The following is an 18,646-nucleotide window of genomic DNA, read 5'->3' on the forward strand; positions in this document are numbered from 1 at the left end:
GGCCGGCCACCTGCCTAACATCAATATTTGGGAATATTATTGTTGCTCAGCTGTCATGGCTGTTTTTCCCTGCCTCACTTCGTCCGACAGTCCATTCGGTTATGCCTTTGAGAACAATACTTCGATTATGAAATTTACCTTATATTTTGGCCATGACAACAAATCTAATGATTGAAGACAATGAGATTTAAATAAAAGATATATTATTATTAAAATGATTTAATACAAAAAGGCCTTCAACAACGGACAGTGCGCCTACTAGGGCCGTGCCACTCGGCGCCGGCGCGACTTGACTGTCGCATTACATTGACTACATTACAATACTGTGACACAATGCAGCCGCCATGCGCCGTGTCGAGGCTAGAGGCCACTCAAAGGACAAACAACAACATGATACTCCCATGGGTAAAAGTATCCGCAGCTGTCATCTGTACATTCGCTTAGGTAATGTCACATTTGTAAGTACTCATTGGCATAAGTTCATTAAAATCTATATAAATTACATCACTCGATATGCCTCACTCATTCGAATCTCAAAAAAGCTACACTCCGTCCTAACACGTAAACAATCTTCACAGTAGTTATTATTTATATAGTTGAAATTAAATACCAGTTTAAAGCTATACATTCTAAAGTAAAACATTTGTTACCCACAAGTAATTTCCTAATAAGTATATTTTAATATATAGGTACCGCTGTAAAATCATAAAAAGACTTTGAACGATTACTTACATAAAATATTGTAAGAGAAAAAGAAGTTTAATTACGTTTCACCTTGAGCCTAAACTCTAACCTGTGAGATTAAGTAACACTATCTAAGCGAACCTTCAAGCGAACTAACTTTGTCACATCGACAAATTACTAATACATCGCAAACATTACACAAACAATATAATAGGCACCTAAATAATATGCCATTAATCCTATTTCGTTATTGCTATGCTTTGGTTCACTCACAGGCATATTGCGATTGGGGTAGTGTAGGATACACTGAAATGACATGTTTAAATTAACATACAAGATATTCATTTATAAATGTAGGCTTACATACAAACTAAATGCAGTTTTATATTGTATCTTTGTAATTCTTCATGGAGACTCATGTTTTACATTTAATCTTTAGGACAAAATAATGTCCTGACAAAAATAATTTAGGTTCTTATTGAGGATAATTAGTACCTACAACTTACTAAGTATGTTATTACATAGATATAAAGGTGAGTAGTTGTGGTACTAGATTTGCTATCTATATTATTGTCCTCAAAAGTAGAGGGCTATCACCTAAAAAATCTAAAATTGAAGCGTTCTACAACATAATAACAAACTTAACCAATATACTGGTTATATTATAGGCTGAAAAAGATCAATAAAATATAACGTCAGTGAGTTTACCTATAAATCAAAGCTAATGGCGACCGTAGTTACTTATTTGATTACGTACGTACTAATACAAAATTAAACTAATCTTTTGCATACGACATGAAGTACAAGTGGACAGGTATAGGCCAATTAAGGAGAGGAAGATATGCAGACTAAAGCGTTCACAGTATCTTACTAATATTTCTCGACACCCTAACAAAAATGTGGGTGCGAAAGAGGCCGAGTATTTATGCGGTTCCAACTAACCCATATACACTACACACACATATACAGCTGCATGGACGCAGCTACTTTCATTGGAAAGAGGTCATTTGCTAGTAACTACTACAGTTTTAAAAACTGTACCGAAGACTACGGACAATAACAGTTGACGCGCGGCGCGACGTGGAACGAGTTTTTGCTTTCTGCATCTGATCTTAATGAAAACTAGGTAATTAGAGTATTTTTCATCCAGATTGAGTTAACAATGAAATGTAGCTTATTAAGTTCGAAAACTTAATGATATGTCAGTATACGTTAGGTGAACGCTGAAGAATAACTTCTTACTTACTTTAACCCAAGTATTTATTTTGCCGATTTATTTCCAAATACTTTCGATGTAGAGTGAAACACCGATTTGTGTTTCCAATAAGTTGTGGAAAGATAAACACGACAACTCAAGCTGATCGAGCGTACTTCAAATGGAAGGAAAAGATATGAATTCGCCGCTGCCGATAGATACGTATATGTCTTTCACCATTTGCAAATGTGCATTAGGCAACATATTGCAATGATGTACGATATATCTTGTGGAACGGAATACACGCGAAAGTTCCAAGCCCTTAATCTCTACGTGTGTCGCAACCACGGGCATAAATATGCTTTAACTAGGACGCAACATACACGCAGTCATTTATCGATATTCGATCAGGTCGTCAAGATGCGGTGAATAGAAGCATAGATGAGAAAGGAGCTGCGCCGCGATCCACACAAGCACTCAGGCGCTCCACTAGAAATAATATATCACAAACGGCGCCCCAATATAGCCCGAAGTCCGCCGGCGCCACGACCATCGCACGTTCGCGCGAGTACGCAGACTTTTCTTACAGAGTTTTCGCTTTTTCTAGTAGATCGTTGATAAATTTCTGAAAGTAATATGAAGAGAAAAATTTGAATACAAATTATACTACTACAACGTTATGACTACAGTAGAATTAGCTATAAGGTATCGGAAGAATTTTCACTTTTAATATAATTCGAATATATGTACCTATAGTTGGAATTCATAAAACTTACGCTGAAATTAGAATTCTCAAAGTAATTGCAAAGTAACAAGGTCCTATACTTACATTTACATCCTTTTGAGGTTTTTTGGCATCCGATAACAATGTCTGAAAATAAAAATTTTTAAATCAGGTAGATGCATACATAGATAAAATCGTTAGGCTTCTCAGTAGCCAATTAAAAGTGAGGTAATGCTGTCATATTGCTGTCATATAACATCAGCTACATAGGACTCTGAATCTTACTTCCACTATTCGTCTATTGTTGTGTTGTTGAGATTAACCATCCATAAAAGGCCAGTGCCGCAGTGGGGGGCATTTTAAAGCTGTCGTTGTGTGGTTGAGACACAGTCACAGTACTCACCACGAGGTGTCGGCGGCGGATGTCGTCGCTGTCCATGTCCAGCAGCTCGTCGATGTCGACCTCCACCTCCTGCGACCCCGCGCCACCACCCGACCCCTCCTTCTGAAAAACACCTCGATTAAGGCTTTTACACTACTTGATGTGGTCAGGGCTTAGATTAGAGCTGGTTACATAAGGCCACGAGGTGCCTAATTTTTCGCATGATGGCCTTGATAAAGACGAAACAGCCGCCAGTGTTGACAATGCAGTCAGACGTGAGACTGTATTATAATAATTAATTATTTTAACTTTCCCTTGTTTTGATTGGACTTGGCTGGTTTTGAACTTTTGTGTAAACCTACACACAAATGCGTCTTATGACTAAATACTAACAGGGGTCTCGTATAACTTCTGCAGTTCATCATACAGCCACATCTCGACTGCTAGCCGCTTACGAATCAGCGCCATCTGGTGGCTGCCATACTTCGCCGTCAGGAACTTCTCGCGCCGTTCTTTCACCTGCAATAAAAATTATTTACATATATTTTTTAAATAAAGCGTTACATAATTTATACCGTACCAACAAATCCTTTTTATTAGAATACTTAGAATAATTTCCACACGCATAATTGAATAGGTAGGTATCAAATATTACTTGAATAATTTGGTTGGCACCTAAATAATTTCAATTTGACTTTATCTTTAAAAACTGGCTTTCTAGATACCTAGTTCATTTGAGTTGAGACATTCCCTTAGGCTTAGATGAATATTTGTGCAGTGTCCGTCTAAGGAGATATCTTGAATAAGCCGTTCATAAAACTCCGCCGAACATGCGAAGTGGGTAGTTGGAAAAAAAATCCCCTGCATAGAGAATTGGATGATTTTCAGGACGGATTTTTGTAGCATCTGCTTCATGGTTGTACTAACCTCGCCCTTATCACTGAAATTGACATGAAGTCCAGTTTTGGCCGGCGAACGTTCGGTGGGTGACATGGCGGGGTGTGCGGGGTGCGGCGCGTGCGCGGGAAACCCGCCCGCGGCCGCCGCCACGCCGCACTCCATGCCGCACGCCGCTGCCGGACCAGAGCCCGCGGCCGCGCTCGCCCGCTAAAACCATCAACATCATACTTGCGATGAGACACACATAAATTGTGAGTGATATGATATGACTTAAATTTAATATTGATTTTGATTTGATAATGTACGTTATTCCCCGTGGTTGTTCCTAACCGTTTCCAAGCATATTCTCGAAATATTCGTGAACATCACTTCACTTAGGTACATGTTTACAATCAATAATGTCAAGCGCGCATGTGCGCGCGCTGGTTGCATCGAAATTGATCAACTCATTCATTGGTCAAAGCAAATGAATAGCGCGCGCCGCCGTTTCTGACTTGCTATGGCCTCTCTTTCTGATACCTTGACAGATTTTCATGATTCTCTTTTATCACGGAATGACCTCTCCCACAGATAATTTAAAGTTACTTTATGTAGGTACATAGTGGGTATTAAATGTTTTGGCACAGACCACAGAGTCACTAAGTACCTACATAGTACTATAAAACAAAATTTTCAGGTAAATTCCTAATATATGTATAAAGCCAGCTCCACACTGTCGCCGAATTCAGACAGAAATGCGTGAACATTGCGTATTTTGTATGAAAGCTTTAATTTACCGCAATTAAAAACCGGCAATGTATACCGAATCCGTCAAAATTTGACAAACTGTTCGACGAGAGTGTGGAGCCGGCATTATGGTTTTAACCGCGCAAAGCCTAGCCGGGACGGGCTGCAAGTTCCCAAAAAAATGCCGTCCATACACTACGCTCAGCAGACGGCTCCACGGCAAATAAATTTAGTTTCAACGGCTTCATGAGTTTATTGTACAACTGGTTACAGTTCGCATTATTTGCATTTCTACTAATTTAAATAGTATGTATACTAATAGAATGATCAGTCTATATGTATGTATACACACGAGGATTTCGAAGTCTTATCCTTCCTTTAAAGTAATCTAAAACCAGATAAGTTAGTATACATTTAAAAATATCGTATCGTTATCAATTAACGTCGACTTTAATCTGCTGATCACTGTACATATCATAATTTTTGCGAACTGGGTGCGCTTGTATGGATTTTTTTTTAAATGTTGCCGATCCGCTGGTGCCGAAATTTTGGAGCGCTGGGAGTTTGCCCATTGATCTTTGCTGCGGCCTGCGGTATTAGGGGACGTAGACTGGACTAAATTCGGAAAGCTTGATGTGCCTAACATTAACTTGACTGTACTAAGAGTTACTTTAGAATTATTGACTTGAGTATATCGAGGTACCTATAGGTACCTACAACACAAAGGCTAATAGGAACGGAAAACAACTCTCAAGCAACAACCGTGTCTCCTGTTGTAAACCTTAGAATTTTATTGTCACTGCTGCAATAAGGTACGATGCAATCACTGCTGCTAAATGACATTAATCAGACATAACATAGATGATCGGTAATGTGTTTGTCTGGCTCGAAAATATATAGTTTTCAGTAGACCGTTGTAAGTTTAATTATCGATACACACGTAGTAAATATTGCTTGTTAGGGACTCTTTTTATTAATCTAAGGGACTGGGATACCCTACTTGTAACAAAACAGACAATATAATATCTTCTTATCTTTTACATTAGCGGTTAATTTATGCATAAAAACCGGTTAATATAGAAATGTTATTTAAACAGCCAAATGTACAGTTCGAACTGTGTCTTACTCTACATTCAAATGTAGCATGCAGGTAGGTACTAACTATTTACCGGAATGTAATGCAATTTTTGCCTAGTGCTAATACCAAAGCAGGTAGGTACCTACCTACTGACCGAATTCATACGTGTCCGGGAGCCCACAATCGTGTAATTTTGACGGACCTTGCTCTGACCTGGCGACGGTTGGAAGGTTACTGTGATTAAATAGATCTTATTGAAGCTAAAATATCGTACTAATTTGTAAATAGTTAAATATCAAGAAACGAATTGTCGAACGATAAGCGCCAATAAATAGATATGTGAATATTTAAATATACCTAGGTACCAATCAATAGCTATTACCTATAGTGAAATCACGTGAAACTGATGCGGAACGCAAATTCGTTTCGCCAAATTTAAGGTAGGTACTTAGGTAAGTATACCTATTTAGAATACTTTTCTCTCTATTCTCAAAAGATAAAAACGGAACCCAATAGGATCGCTTTGTTTTCTGTTAAGAAACTTGACTATGACCTACAGACATCCTAGATGGGAGGACTAGGTACATTATTGTTGAGATTCCGTAGCCGAATGGCAAAAAGCCAAATTTCGGTATTTCGGCAATTCCGAAATTTCAGTAGGTACCTAATTTATAAACTTGTTGAATACCTACAAAAATAAAGATTCAATAGGTAATATTTTATTTTTTTTTTGATTGGTAAAATTTAATACTGTGACTGTCAACTATCAACTGTGACCAAAAAAATAAAAACAATTTTCACGTTTTATAGGTAACTACCTAGTACCTACCTACAATTCAATGGAGCATTAAAATGGAGCATAGGTTTAGGTAGGTACCATTGTTAAATAGCACGAAGGCAAGTTACGTAACAAAACAATACATATAGGTTAATTAGATTAGGTAAGTTAACACGATATTTACCCGACATTATTTAATTAAATAAGGAAACGGTGATTCGATGAATAATGACAAATTCTAAACTCTATTACACGTTGTCATTTTCAATCGAAATTAAAATGTGTTCAAAATTAAAATTCTAAATACATTTTCTGAGTAACATGGACTGTACGTGTACAGGCACAAGTACTAGGTACTACCTATGTAGTGTAACATATATCTAGGTAGGTTTAGTTACAAATAACTAGGTAGGTAGGTAAAGTTTAGGTAACTAATGTCCCAATTTTCTTCATAGTTTCAAATTTCAGAAGGACATCGAATCATTTCTTTAGCTAATGTAATGTCGTTAAATACCTAATAAAATTTGGCATCTAGCCACGTCCAGTGACACCATGTCTATTAAATATTAAAATTTTCAAATTAATTCATCTTTTTTACCAGTGCGTGGGTTGTCCGTCCGCCGGTAGGTATTTCAGAGACATACGGGCAACTCCTGTGTCAATTTATGGCACCTATGAACTTTTGTACAAAACCCCCGGTGTGCGAATCGCCTTGACCGTCCTTTTTTTTATGCGTTTGCTATGCCGCGTATTCTTCCCCACTCGATTTGTGCCTAATACCCACTTATGAACCTAACCTACCGGTATATTTCTTTTATCTACCGGTACAGTCCCCGTACCTACCTACTTAGGTATTTATGCTTCACAAAGTTGGTTCTCGCAAAGTTGGTCACAATGTTGACATGTCTTTTTATTGGAATACGTTTTTGGAGATTACTCCCTGCACACTAGCGCTACTAGACTAAAAGGAATTAAGTGGCCGCCGTTTTCGATTTAGTCAACTATGACTACATTATGCAATGGAAAATTGTAAGTAATACATAGGTACTATTGTACTTAAATTCTTTATCTAATGTGACATAATCTGTAAAAATATTTTTTAATTTTCACTACAAAAAGAAAATAATATAAATGTGAGGTGGCGGTAGTAAGCAGGAAGTAATCGGTGTAAAGCATAGAGCTCAAGCTCAGTGATAGTTATAGTTTTCCGATTCCAATCATATTCCTATAATATTTGCACTGTAGGTATATTTGCTAGGTACCTACCTACTTCATGATTTTTCTACGTGTCCACCGACCACCGATTACCAGGTAGAGGGTGGAACACGTGACTCCGTCCAACAAAATTTTGTTGAAATTCAAACAAATGATGGAATAATCGGGAGAAAAAAAGTGTTTACTTCGGAACCCTGAAAAAGATATGACCAGATTGTTTACTTTCTGTAGCATGCATTTTGAGGAGTGGGCAGTTCGGGCTCTTATTTATTCAATTTAGTGAGTAAACTTTTTTCTAACAATAATAAGTGAAAAGCTCGATTTTGTCAACATAAACTAGAATTTCACAGACAAACAAATGGATGTTAAAGTAGGTATGAACAGTCGCAACACCTAGGTACCGACTTATTACAAAACTTTGACTTGGAACTGGTTTAAACCAGGACTACGAGATCTTGGATTGATGTTCAACAGTCACCGACCCAATTATAATCAAAGTAACGTAAATGTAAAAGACAATCAGGGCAGTAATCTTTGTCACGCTTGAGCGCGGTCAGCGAAGTTCCGCCAGCAGGTGAAGTTAATCCAAACAAAGTACCATCATCTGCGTAGGTACCGTACCGAGATCGCGGCTGCGGTCACTGCCCCCGCCGGAGTCTGCGACAGCTCGCGGTCGCTGTGGCCGGACCGAAGTCCCTGGCCACCACAACTGGCGTAGACTAGACTACACTGTACACGTACCAATAACTAATTCATGCACTGACACTGATCATGAAAGAGCAATAAACACGGGAAGAATCCGAGAGCAACACAACACAAACGACACAGCACACATTCGAGTCTAGACTGGCGGGGGAGAGCGGCGCGGCGGCGCGTCTCATGGCCCGGGCCCGCTCCGCACCTCACTCCTCGCGCCGCCTCCCGCTCCTGACACGGGGCCGCTCTGGGAGGCAGACGAACAAATCTCGAGGGAGACAAATGGGAACCTGTAGGTAGATGCAGATTGCAACTTTCAGCCAGGCACAAATCGTTCCCAATCGCAGCAGACTGCGTACTTATTATGCTTAGACCCTTGAGGCAAGGTACCTATATTATACCTATGTATTACTGATAGCATAGAAACCTCTAATTGTAATGATGGGTTATGATTTTGCACTGCAAAAGCCAGATGATACCTACCTCTGTTTATAATATTGTTTGAAAGAACAACGCGTCATGCCGGCTACGTACACACTATTGCCGAACTCGGACGTAGGTACCTACCTATTATGTCGACGCGAATTAATGAATGTTGCGTAATTTGTATGAAAGCTTTCATTTACCGCAATGAATAACTAACAATGTATGCCGAATGCGCCAGTTTTTCGAACTGTTTGGCGATAGTGTATAGCCGGTTTAGGTATCAGCAGAATGTTGTAGACTGTTTGGCAGACTTAAGTTCGAAAGGGACTTATCATCCATAATACGAAGCATATAGGATTTGATTACTTTCTAATCGAACGTTCCACAGGGATGGATTTTTCTACGATCGAATGATCGATCGCTTTGCTACCGCACACATTAGGTACCTAGGCAGGTACTTGATGTATAATGTAACAATTTATACCTTACCGCACTCAATGTTCCCTTATAATCACCACCACCATATCTGCATACAACTTTGTTTTTCGAAAACATATTTTAGTAGGTTCTACAGAGATTCTGGAGGCACTTTAACTCAAAACTTTGTATTTGGTATTTGTAGGAGGATACCTAGTCTACTATACGACAGGAGCCACTATAAAACAACATGCATTTTGTTAACACGATTATTTAACGGGAGATCAAGTGTCTTAAATAAAGCTAAACAACATCACATAAATATTCGAAGTCTTCGTTTTGATACAAGGCTTAACGAGAGACAGTGCGTTTGGTGGCGAAACGCAAACTACTGCGGTAGCCTAAAGATAGACCTCTGTAGCTAGACCAACTCTAGTAGGTTATGATAAGATAAGATTAGGGTAATGAGGGTTTCTTTTATCGTTATCTTAAAATTCATGACACATTATTCACTGATATCCCAAAATCTTAACACTGGAATTTACGATCGATAATAACTGTTTCGTAAAGAACGTAGGTATGGTTAATATTACAATAATTAATATTATTACCTATGCTAAAAGCACTTCAACTTACATTATGAAGAGATAGTGGGTAGAGTCTATGGACAGTAAATGAAAGAAAGCAGACGCTAATATAGGTAGTTTTGATAGGTTGTTATTGTTAAATAGGTGCGGTATTATTGAATGTAACGGTAGCTGAGACCAAGTGTGAGATTCATAACAAGCACAGTCATAATATACATCGATATGTAACTAACTATGATATGATCGATATTATATCATAGTTATTCACCAAACATGCCTAGAAGACACGATACATATGATTCAAGTCAAAGATACCTATAAATATTATGAATTAACATACATATTTTATTAAGTACTGCAAGGTTATCACATCGCTATTAGGAGTATATGATAATGGATGACAGTAGGAATTACATTCTTTCAGCAAAATAATTCAAAACCCGTGGCTAACCAAGACAACATTGCTTCCTTGGCAGAAAATCAGATTGTGTTGACTCATTCTAAGAAAATGAAGGTGAGGGGCGTGTCGGTGATAGCATCAATCAGCAGTTGAGAAAATTGACCAAATTTATAAAGATATGGGCATGAAACTTCTATATGCCATTTGTTAGCCTACATATTAGCTGTGGGCATCTACTAACTGCAACACTGATTAGAACAATACTATGTACTCACGCTGCTCCTGAACTTGAAGAACAGCGACATGGCGAGCGGGCAGTTGGCCGGCCTCCGCGCCGACACTGCCGCGCCGCGACCCGCCGCCACCTCGCGACTCCATTCGGAGACACCTGCAGACGACACGCGCACTCAGCTCGAGGGACAAGCTAACCCTGAACTAACAAAATCCTTTTATTAATAAAACTAACACTAAAATAACTAAAATAATGAGCCTTGAATTGAGACTGTATTAATCTATTGTAAATTTTCAAACATCATCATTAATTGGTATCTTCAGGTGTTAGAGATACAGGCTGGCGCCCTGCGCATGTGCGCAATTATCGACCCAACCCGTATGTTTTTCAATTAGTCGACAATAACGTGTAAATCATTTCTCAGAACTGTATATGCTGTTATAAATTACATCTTATCAAATAAGTAACATTTAAATGTGTAATGAATGCAGTATTGAAAGTAAAGGTGAATTGTTGAGGGTAGTGTTGTGAAAGATAGTGTTGTGATGAGGGCTTGGGCCTGGTGGTTCGCACTGGTGGGAGCGGTGGCGGTGGCGCGGGAGTTGGACCCCGCGGCCTGCAGTGCCAGGTTCGACGTCCAGCGTGACAAGATCATCCGCACGGAGGAGTCTCGGGATATGGGGGCGCGCTACCTGTCCGAGCTAGATGTTGGAACGCGTGAGGAATGTCTGCGTCTCTGCTGCGAGACAGACTCTTGCGACGTCTTCGTCTATGAGGAGAAGGTGCCTATGTGCTATAGACACGATTTCATTTCCTGTCGGAAGCTTATTATCTTACCAGTATTTTTAACCCGCGACACAAACAGAGATTTACGTATCTGTGACATAGGTCTCAAACGATTTTTATTTAGTTATTTTAATTGTAATCGCTAATTCTCTCAATCTCAACACTGAGTAGGGCTGGCATACCACAAACACGTCGCCAACATACGAACATGATGACGGAATGTATGAATAAACACTTGTTTATTTCATAGGTGTTATTTACGATCTCCGTCGATGGCGTGGTCGACACGCCTGCCGTTAACCGGAGGTCTTGGTTTCGATTCCCTACTCGGACAATTATTTGTACTTGAGATTACAGATATATAGCTACACATTTAATATTATTTGTCTGTTTGCAGAGACCTGGCAGCTGCTACATGTTCAACTGCGGTCCGCCGGAGGACTTCCGCTGCAAATTCACAGCCCACAGTAACTTCAGCAGCGGCGTCCTGGCCCTCAGCCGGCGCCTGGCCGAGCTGCAGGACCAGGAGCACCACGAGCGACAGCTCGCCAGCCTCAGGTCAGCTCACAAACACGTTGTACAGAAAATCCTTACATATTATAAAAATAAGAATACTATTCCTTCCAGTAAGTACCCCGGTGTATAGAAGTTGTATGGAGAAAATTGTATCTTCATAGAGAGTTCGAGTGTTTTAAATTAGTAAACAAGGCAGTCACGGTTTTCACATTAATAACTATCAGCTATACGGCTATCGGATATATCTAAGACTTGTACACATATCATCAGCTTTTAGGCCACTACCGCCATATTTCCATAACTTTTCATCACCATTCGCAACCACCAAACGTACTTTTAGCCTTTTGTACAAAAGGCTGACGAAGAATATACTTTGTGTTTTTTTTTTATTTGAAGGAATGCAGTACTTATTTTAACATAGTTTGTATAAATGCTGTAGGAATCCAACTACCACAACGCCGTCGACGACGACGCTAGCGCCGCCCCACGCTCCGCCTTCGGATCCGCCGCAACAACTTCCACGTATGTCTCTCTACAATCTACTTAGTATACAATCTACCACGGTTACATTGATAGATATAGGTATTTCAAGAGACGTACCTCTATCTCCCTTACAAAATTTCACCTTTCGCTCCTTGCGCTATTATATAACTACTACGAAATTTCCACATTTGACTAAGTACTTAAGAGGTACTTACTTGTATTTTCATTATTATACCGGCCATTACACACTATCGCCGGTGGCAACGCGAATGCACGAACATTGCGTAGTAAGTATGAGTGCTTTTATTTACCGCAATGAAAAACCAATCATATTCGCTAATTTCGGAGAACTGCTCCGCGATACTATGAAGCCGGCAGTAGTAATTAATTAGTAGTAGGAAAGGAACCTACTCGTATACGCGTTGCGAATTGGCAGCAATCAGCCATGAAATGAACTACCCTGTTTTAATATGGTCTTCCCGCAAAATAGATTCTAATAAAGCTCGGCAAAGGTCATAAACCTTAGAGATTATAAACCATTTAACAGGAAAATAGTGAACATTGTCATAACAGCGTAATAAAACTGGCAAACAAAAACTAGCTCGGCTGTGCTAAAATCTTATATTAGAGAGGCTAAAATTTACGTTTCGTGTTTGTATCGTGGGTGGCTGACTCGTTAGTCACAGCGTAAATAACTGTAACCCAGCTTGAGTCACCAACCGAACGCACAATATAAAAAAATATTATCACGATATAAAATTACTAGGCCAGAGGTGGAAGGCATTGGGCGGCTAGCCAAATTCTACAGCATTTGCTTGTTTTCATGCATTTTATTTATGAAAATTACTAAGGTTCCTACTATTTCAAGGCGGCAATCATAATCATAATTAACCATATCTTTATGTAGGTATTTACCACGTTTATTATCAGCAAATCGGCGCATTTCTAAACAAGGCAATCTTTTACGTAACGTCAATTTATTTTATTTGATTATTGGTGCAGATTGATAAATCAAATATCCACAGAAGTTCTTCGATAACATAGAACACACTCAAAGTCCTGCTACTGTACATGATCGTTTTAGTCTATATTATAAGGTAAACATAATACTCACCAGATATGCAGGAAGAATAATATATCATCATCGTTCGTCCCTCGTCAACTTATTGTAGTACTGCTGTATTACATATTGTTGAGAAGTATATTATTTCTATGCTTGACAGCAGCAGGTCGCTGCAGCCGCTACCAGTTCGAGTGCCGTAGGGGCGGGGAGTGTATTGCGGTGTACAACGCATGCGACGGAATACCTCAGTGTGCTGACGGCAGCGACGAAGCCCCCGAGCTGGGTTGTCCGGCAGCACCCGTGCCCCCCGCGCCGCCTCTGCCCGCGCCCACACCCCCGCCACAGCCTCCCATCACCACGCCACCGCCAGCCCCTGTGGTGCCTGTCAAACCAGGTCAGGCTCAGGTGAGCACAACGATTACTCTCATCTGGCACACTGGCCAGTTCAAAGTTTTGTCGAGAACAGCAGCGAACATTTGACATTGAACTGAACAATGTGTACATTTTGAGTCACAATTATCAAAATTAGGTTCACAGAATTAAAGACTAGGTCACAAAAATAACTTCTAACAAGAAGCCAAATAAACTTGAGCGCAATTGAAGAATCATCGTAATGTAACTTGCGATTGTTATTCTAGCTGGTGGAGAGTAGCGAATCAGGTGTGAGTGAGGGTATGCTGGACATCGGAGCTGGGGCAGGTGACTGGCCACACCGGCTGTCTCAGGTGCAGCCTCAGCATAGGTACAATGGTGAGTACTAAAACTGATGTAATGAAAACATCGCAAATTCCATTGTACATATACCTATAATAAACGCGTTCTATGGAAGGAACGCTGTTATGTTACAAATTATAAGTAAGTAGTTATATGTACCTGCAGTAAGATGTGATCGGTATGAGTTTTATGACTGGAACAATCACATAGGTGATTGTGTTTATGTATCTACTCTTAATAAATCTTATTTGTACGATGTTGATGGTAGTGTCCATGGTGTATGGTGTTGCAGACCCTGCACGCAGCTCCCACATCTTCAGCCACAAGGGAGGGCTGCTGCAGGAGGCGGATCAATCGTTGGCACAATACCCCTCCTTCGAGCAGCCCTGGCCGCGTCGAACGTGGCCGCAGGCGCCGCAACCAGGTACTCTGAAAACCAGTGTATCACTGCTCTGGGTCTCTGCTATGTTTTTGTATTGCTGCAACACAATCACTACTTCTGCAATGTAATCTGCAATGTTCTCTTTGTTTATTGTTGTTTATTTGTGTTACTGTCTCTGGATGTATGTATTTTGCGTTGTTTCGCTATCAGTATCCGTGGAGATCGTGAGGGTGTTGTGTTGAATCAGTGATTTGTTTGTGAAGTCTTGCGTCTAATTAAGTTAGCACTGTTGCCAAACACAGCAAACCGTGTGTTGAGATTGGCAACAAATCAAGTTGCGAAGTCTTGCGAGACTTGTAAAACTGAATAACCTGAGAATTTATAATAATCCTCAGTAAACATGACATAATAATTGTATGCCCAATAAAATATTATGTACGTGTAACTTTTAATTTCCAGTGATGGAATGGTCAGGGGGTCCCGGCATGGGTGGCGGGATGTACGCGCGGCCCGCGGACTGGGCCGAGCCCGACCCGCGCCGCGCCTGGCCCGTGCCGCAGAGGCCTGACCCCGTACGTAACATCTGCCATTTCGTATGGAAAACTATTGAGGATCCACACAAAAATGGTTATAACTATATATATAAACAAAACGTTACGGCAATATTTGGGTTTATTTATGTGCTTTCACTCGAAAACTCCAACACAATTCTGACGATGCGCTGTCTAGTCTTAGGCGGTCCAAACTACTAAGCAACATTCTGGGCCTGTCTCACCGTTTGCTGATAAACTATCTGATAGCAGATATAACATACCTATTAAACAGATAGCTTGTTTCACAAATGTTGGATAATGCTAGCTAGCAAATAACTTCAGGCAGATTTAGCTAGTAATTAATTTATCTGTCATATTACAATATAATATTTTATCAGAAACTGGTGAAACAGGGTGAAAACAGACATATGTGATCAGTCAACCAAGTACCTTCCCGAACGCACGTAGATATGATCGTATCTTGGCGTTTATATTATTTATCTCGTAATTACTTGCATAACAACTACGTTTACCACATCTAGGACATGTCAATATATATGCCAGCGAAGACGATGCCGGAGCTGCCGATGGTGTACTCGAGCCAGCAGCAGACGCTGCGGGACAGCCCCAAGAAGGGCTACGACCTGGAGCGGCGGCCCGCGCCCACGCAGCCGCCGTCCGCCTCACCGCCCGCCGCGCACGACAAACCCGTGCTCGATAATACCACCAAGAAGAAGGTAATTACAAGTAGAAAGAGAAATATCTTTCATTTAGGAAATTTTGAGCCTGCCAGCAGTGCGATAATCGTCGATATATTCACCTGCTACGAAATTTTGGACATTGCAATTATTAAAATAACAATACCTACCATCATTCGTTTCATTAGGTATCTCGATGTCATAAGTTATACCCAGATTGTTAATGTAGATATTTTTATGAATTTAAAATGAACATTTCAGGATTTGGCACGTCCAGCGTCGAGCAGCACGTCGAGCGCGCGGCACGCGGAGGGCGTGCACGAACACTTCGTGGGGGACGAGCACGAGCACGACGGGCTCAGCGAACACCCGCCTTCCGCCATTTTGCTGCTCGTACTGGGTATTTAATAAACCGTAATTATGTCACTGTATGTGTGTGTCTACACTGGCAACCTATTAGCGCTCGGAGCGAAATTTCAAACATATGAAACTGTAGCAAATAGATTAAATAGTGTAGTGAAGGCGCCTTTCATGTGCCCACGACCCGACTGGATGCACTTAATAATGTATCGACAAAAATAACCCCTTTCTTCTAGATCTTACTACCAAATACACCGATTGGAACCGCTTCCAACCGTTGTATGTAACAGAGATGGTTCTCTGCCTACCGTCTTCTCAGGTGGTGAAAGTCGAGTGTAGAGATTGGCATACTACTTTGTTTTTTTTATTTTCAGGTGTGGCGATGACTGCAGCGATGGGCGGCATGCTGGGGTGCCGCGCGCGCGCGGCGCGGCGCCGGCTGCGGCGCGGCAAGGCGGGGCTGGCGCACGACGCCGACTATCTCGTCAATGGCATGTACCTCTAGTGCGTGTGCACAGACCACACCACTCTGACTCAGTAAATTCGATCGCAGTCTTTAAAATTAAAAAAAAAATCAAACATTAATAACATTTACACGACACAGATAATTATACATATAAATTAAAATCGAATTATCGTAAGTCGTAGTATCGATTCTTGTCTGTATTTAAATTTGAATGATGGTAATGACAGCGGTCGAAATCACTAAAATTTAATTACAGTCTATCTATAAAGAATTTGAAACCGATATTGAACGATGTAAATTTTTGCCATTGCAACACCAGAGTCATGATTGGTTGATAAACACCCAATGTTGCTAGCCAAGGCACAGGTGCCCTCTTTTATTTTCTATTTTTTATATATAAATGTAAAACTGTAGATGGCCAGCTGCGAACGACTGTGTCTATCTCCATCTCCCAAATACCTCCCCCGGTTGGAGAAGAGAAGGAATTTTCGTCTCATTCAATACAATTGAAAGAAAATGTACGTTTACTAAGCGTAAATATTTTGGGGGTGAATGAAACCGTTCTTAAGAGTTGATAAAAATATAATACCTAGTCAAAGCGATTACCATAAATATCTAGTTCCTGTGATTACAGGATTCTAACTTTTCTGTTTTACATAAACGTGTAACGTGACATTGTGAACTAAATACTATGATGATGTTAAATTGAGAAATGCGATCTCGTTACCACCAAATTTACCAATTTTCAAATGAGTTCTAGTCCCGGTTAAATGTTGTTTATTCTTAAGATAAAATGCCGACGTAAAAACGTAATAAGTGATCAATAAGTCATATGAATTTTCACATGTAAGCGTCATGTCAAACAAAGAAAAAAATATGTTCATAGGAACTACAACGAATTCTAGCGACATTAGCTAGCTTTTTCAAATGTTGTTTCTCAATCATTAGTGTAACTTAATTTCATAAATAGTTGCTCATCCCTTCTTATGTAAAAAGGTGTCTGTATATAAAGAGAACGCTTAAAATGTTGTAATATGCTTATTACAAACATGTATTGAATTGTGATCGTCTGTTGGATTGAAGAGCCACTTCAGATTTCCTCAAATCATGGAATTTGTACATCAGCATATCCAAAATGAGGGATCATCCTAGACTGATCCAATCTTTGTATCAGGAAAAAACACTATTCAAATATGAATTCGCTGGCAAAAATCTGAAGTGTTCAATCCATACGTTTAATTACCCACTCATATACTGTGGTATATATAAAAATGGTGGAATGAGCACGACTATTTGCGAGTACGTAATCGACATCGACAAAATTGTATAGAAAAAAATCAGTTCTTTATACGTCCGATAGAGGCGCTGTTAATTTTTCCCATATATATTTTGTCGAAAGTAGCTCGCAAATTTATTCGTTTTCGCTATATCTGGAGAGCTTCCAAGGGCTCGATTCTCACGCAAACGAAGTTCATTTCACAATTTTTTAAATCATAACATCATCAATCGATAGAATTTTTAAAAAAACTTTGAAAAAATATTGGGGAAAATTGATGAAATAAACATCGATTTCGTGAGAATCGTGCCCCAGAGTTCGTCCTTAATACTATTGTATAGTAAAACGTGTTATCGTCTTTCTTCTCTTGAATATAAATAATTATATATATCTTATAGGTACTTGCCTTTTTATACCCAAGTTCCAGATATATCACTAAAATGTTAAGTAATATCATATTCTAACCATCTTATTCCTAAAAACTTTAAAGAATACTTTAAGCTAAAGTATGTTTTGTCTCGTTCTGTGAATGCCAAACATTGTAACATACTTCAGCTTAAACTATGCTTTTACTTTTTACGAATAAGAGGGTAAGTATTTAGGGAAACTTTATAGGCAAAGCTAGCGTTTGTTTGGTATTGTAAATTATTTGAGTTTCTAATAAATTGTTATATATCTGTTGCACGGTGTTTCATTTCGATTGTTTCTGAACTATGTGCGTTGCATATGCACTTAGGTATCCGCTAATCGATACCGCACCGTTCACATCCAACAAAATAATAAAGTAAGTAGACTACATTGACAACAAATCAGCGGACAACTCGCTGTCAGTTCGCGGCAGCTCCCGGCTCACTAACGCCACCGTCACATTATATCGACTTTTTAGTTTATTGCGAAAACTAAAGACAATGTGACTAAGTTTTATATAA

The 18,646-nt window shown here is 39.7% G+C and overlaps 2 protein-coding genes across 7 annotated transcripts; one reads left to right on the forward strand and one right to left on the reverse strand.

Moving 5' to 3' along the window:
* Window positions 1-203: 203 nt before the first annotated feature.
* On the reverse strand, window positions 204-10,596 carry LOC128676663 (uncharacterized protein). Of its 4 annotated transcripts, none has more exons than XM_053756931.1 (6): window positions 10,484-10,596; window positions 3,913-4,092; window positions 3,379-3,504; window positions 3,007-3,108; window positions 2,709-2,750; window positions 204-2,504 (listed from the first exon to the last, which is right to left on the reverse strand). In XM_053756931.1, the coding sequence occupies exons 1-6, from the start codon at window positions 10,511-10,513 to the stop codon at window positions 2,463-2,465; spliced, it is 522 nt and encodes a 173-aa protein (XP_053612906.1). In that variant the 5' UTR covers window positions 10,514-10,596; the 3' UTR covers window positions 204-2,462. The 4 variants fall into 4 exon arrangements, with proteins under 4 accessions (XP_053612906.1, XP_053612905.1, XP_053612904.1 ...); XM_053756930.1 differs by lacking the exon at window positions 10,484-10,596 and adding an exon at window positions 9,294-9,589 and having other exon boundaries at window positions 3,007-3,105; XM_053756929.2 differs by lacking the exon at window positions 10,484-10,596 and adding an exon at window positions 9,294-9,578.
* On the forward strand, window positions 4,027-18,399 carry LOC128676660 (uncharacterized protein). Of its 3 annotated transcripts, none has more exons than XM_053756925.1 (10): window positions 4,027-4,136; window positions 11,624-11,784; window positions 12,182-12,264; window positions 13,449-13,693; window positions 13,927-14,038; window positions 14,295-14,426; window positions 14,844-14,956; window positions 15,460-15,654; window positions 15,877-16,015; window positions 16,350-18,399. In XM_053756925.1, the coding sequence occupies exons 2-10, from the start codon at window positions 11,642-11,644 to the stop codon at window positions 16,478-16,480; spliced, it is 1,293 nt and encodes a 430-aa protein (XP_053612900.1). In that variant the 5' UTR covers window positions 4,027-4,136; window positions 11,624-11,641; the 3' UTR covers window positions 16,481-18,399. The 3 variants fall into 3 exon arrangements, with proteins under 3 accessions (XP_053612900.1, XP_053612898.1, XP_053612899.1); XM_053756923.1 differs by lacking the exon at window positions 4,027-4,136 and adding an exon at window positions 10,623-11,222; XM_053756924.1 differs by lacking the exon at window positions 4,027-4,136 and adding an exon at window positions 10,623-11,222 and having other exon boundaries at window positions 13,452-13,693.
* The last annotated feature ends 247 nt before the right edge of the window (window positions 18,400-18,646 follow it).

This window comes from Plodia interpunctella, chromosome 16 (genome assembly GCF_027563975.2).
Source record: "Plodia interpunctella isolate USDA-ARS_2022_Savannah chromosome 16, ilPloInte3.2, whole genome shotgun sequence".
Lineage (NCBI taxonomy): Eukaryota > Metazoa > Arthropoda > Insecta > Lepidoptera > Pyralidae > Plodia > Plodia interpunctella.

Excerpts from the sequence above, each read along its gene's own strand:
- LOC128676663 (XM_053756929.2), bottom strand. The coding sequence starts at position 9,359 with ATGTTTTCGAAAAACAAAGTTGTATGCAGATATGGTGGTGGTGATTAT. Across the intron at positions 3,109-3,378 it reads AGAAGTTATACGAGACCCCT|AAGGAGGGGTCGGGTGGTGG; the intron begins GTTAGTATTTAG and ends GGTGTTTTTCAG. Across the intron at positions 2,505-2,708 it reads AACCTCAAAAGGATGTAAAT|AAATTTATCAACGATCTACT; the intron begins GTAAGTATAGGA and ends TATTACTTTCAG.
- LOC128676660 (XM_053756923.1), top strand. The coding sequence starts at position 10,986 with ATGAGGGCTTGGGCCTGGTGGTTCGCACTGGTGGGAGCGGTGGCGGTG. Across the intron at positions 13,694-13,926 it reads TCAAACCAGGTCAGGCTCAG|CTGGTGGAGAGTAGCGAATC; the intron begins GTGAGCACAACG and ends TTGTTATTCTAG. Across the intron at positions 14,957-15,459 it reads TGCCGCAGAGGCCTGACCCC|GACATGTCAATATATATGCC; the intron begins GTACGTAACATC and ends TACCACATCTAG.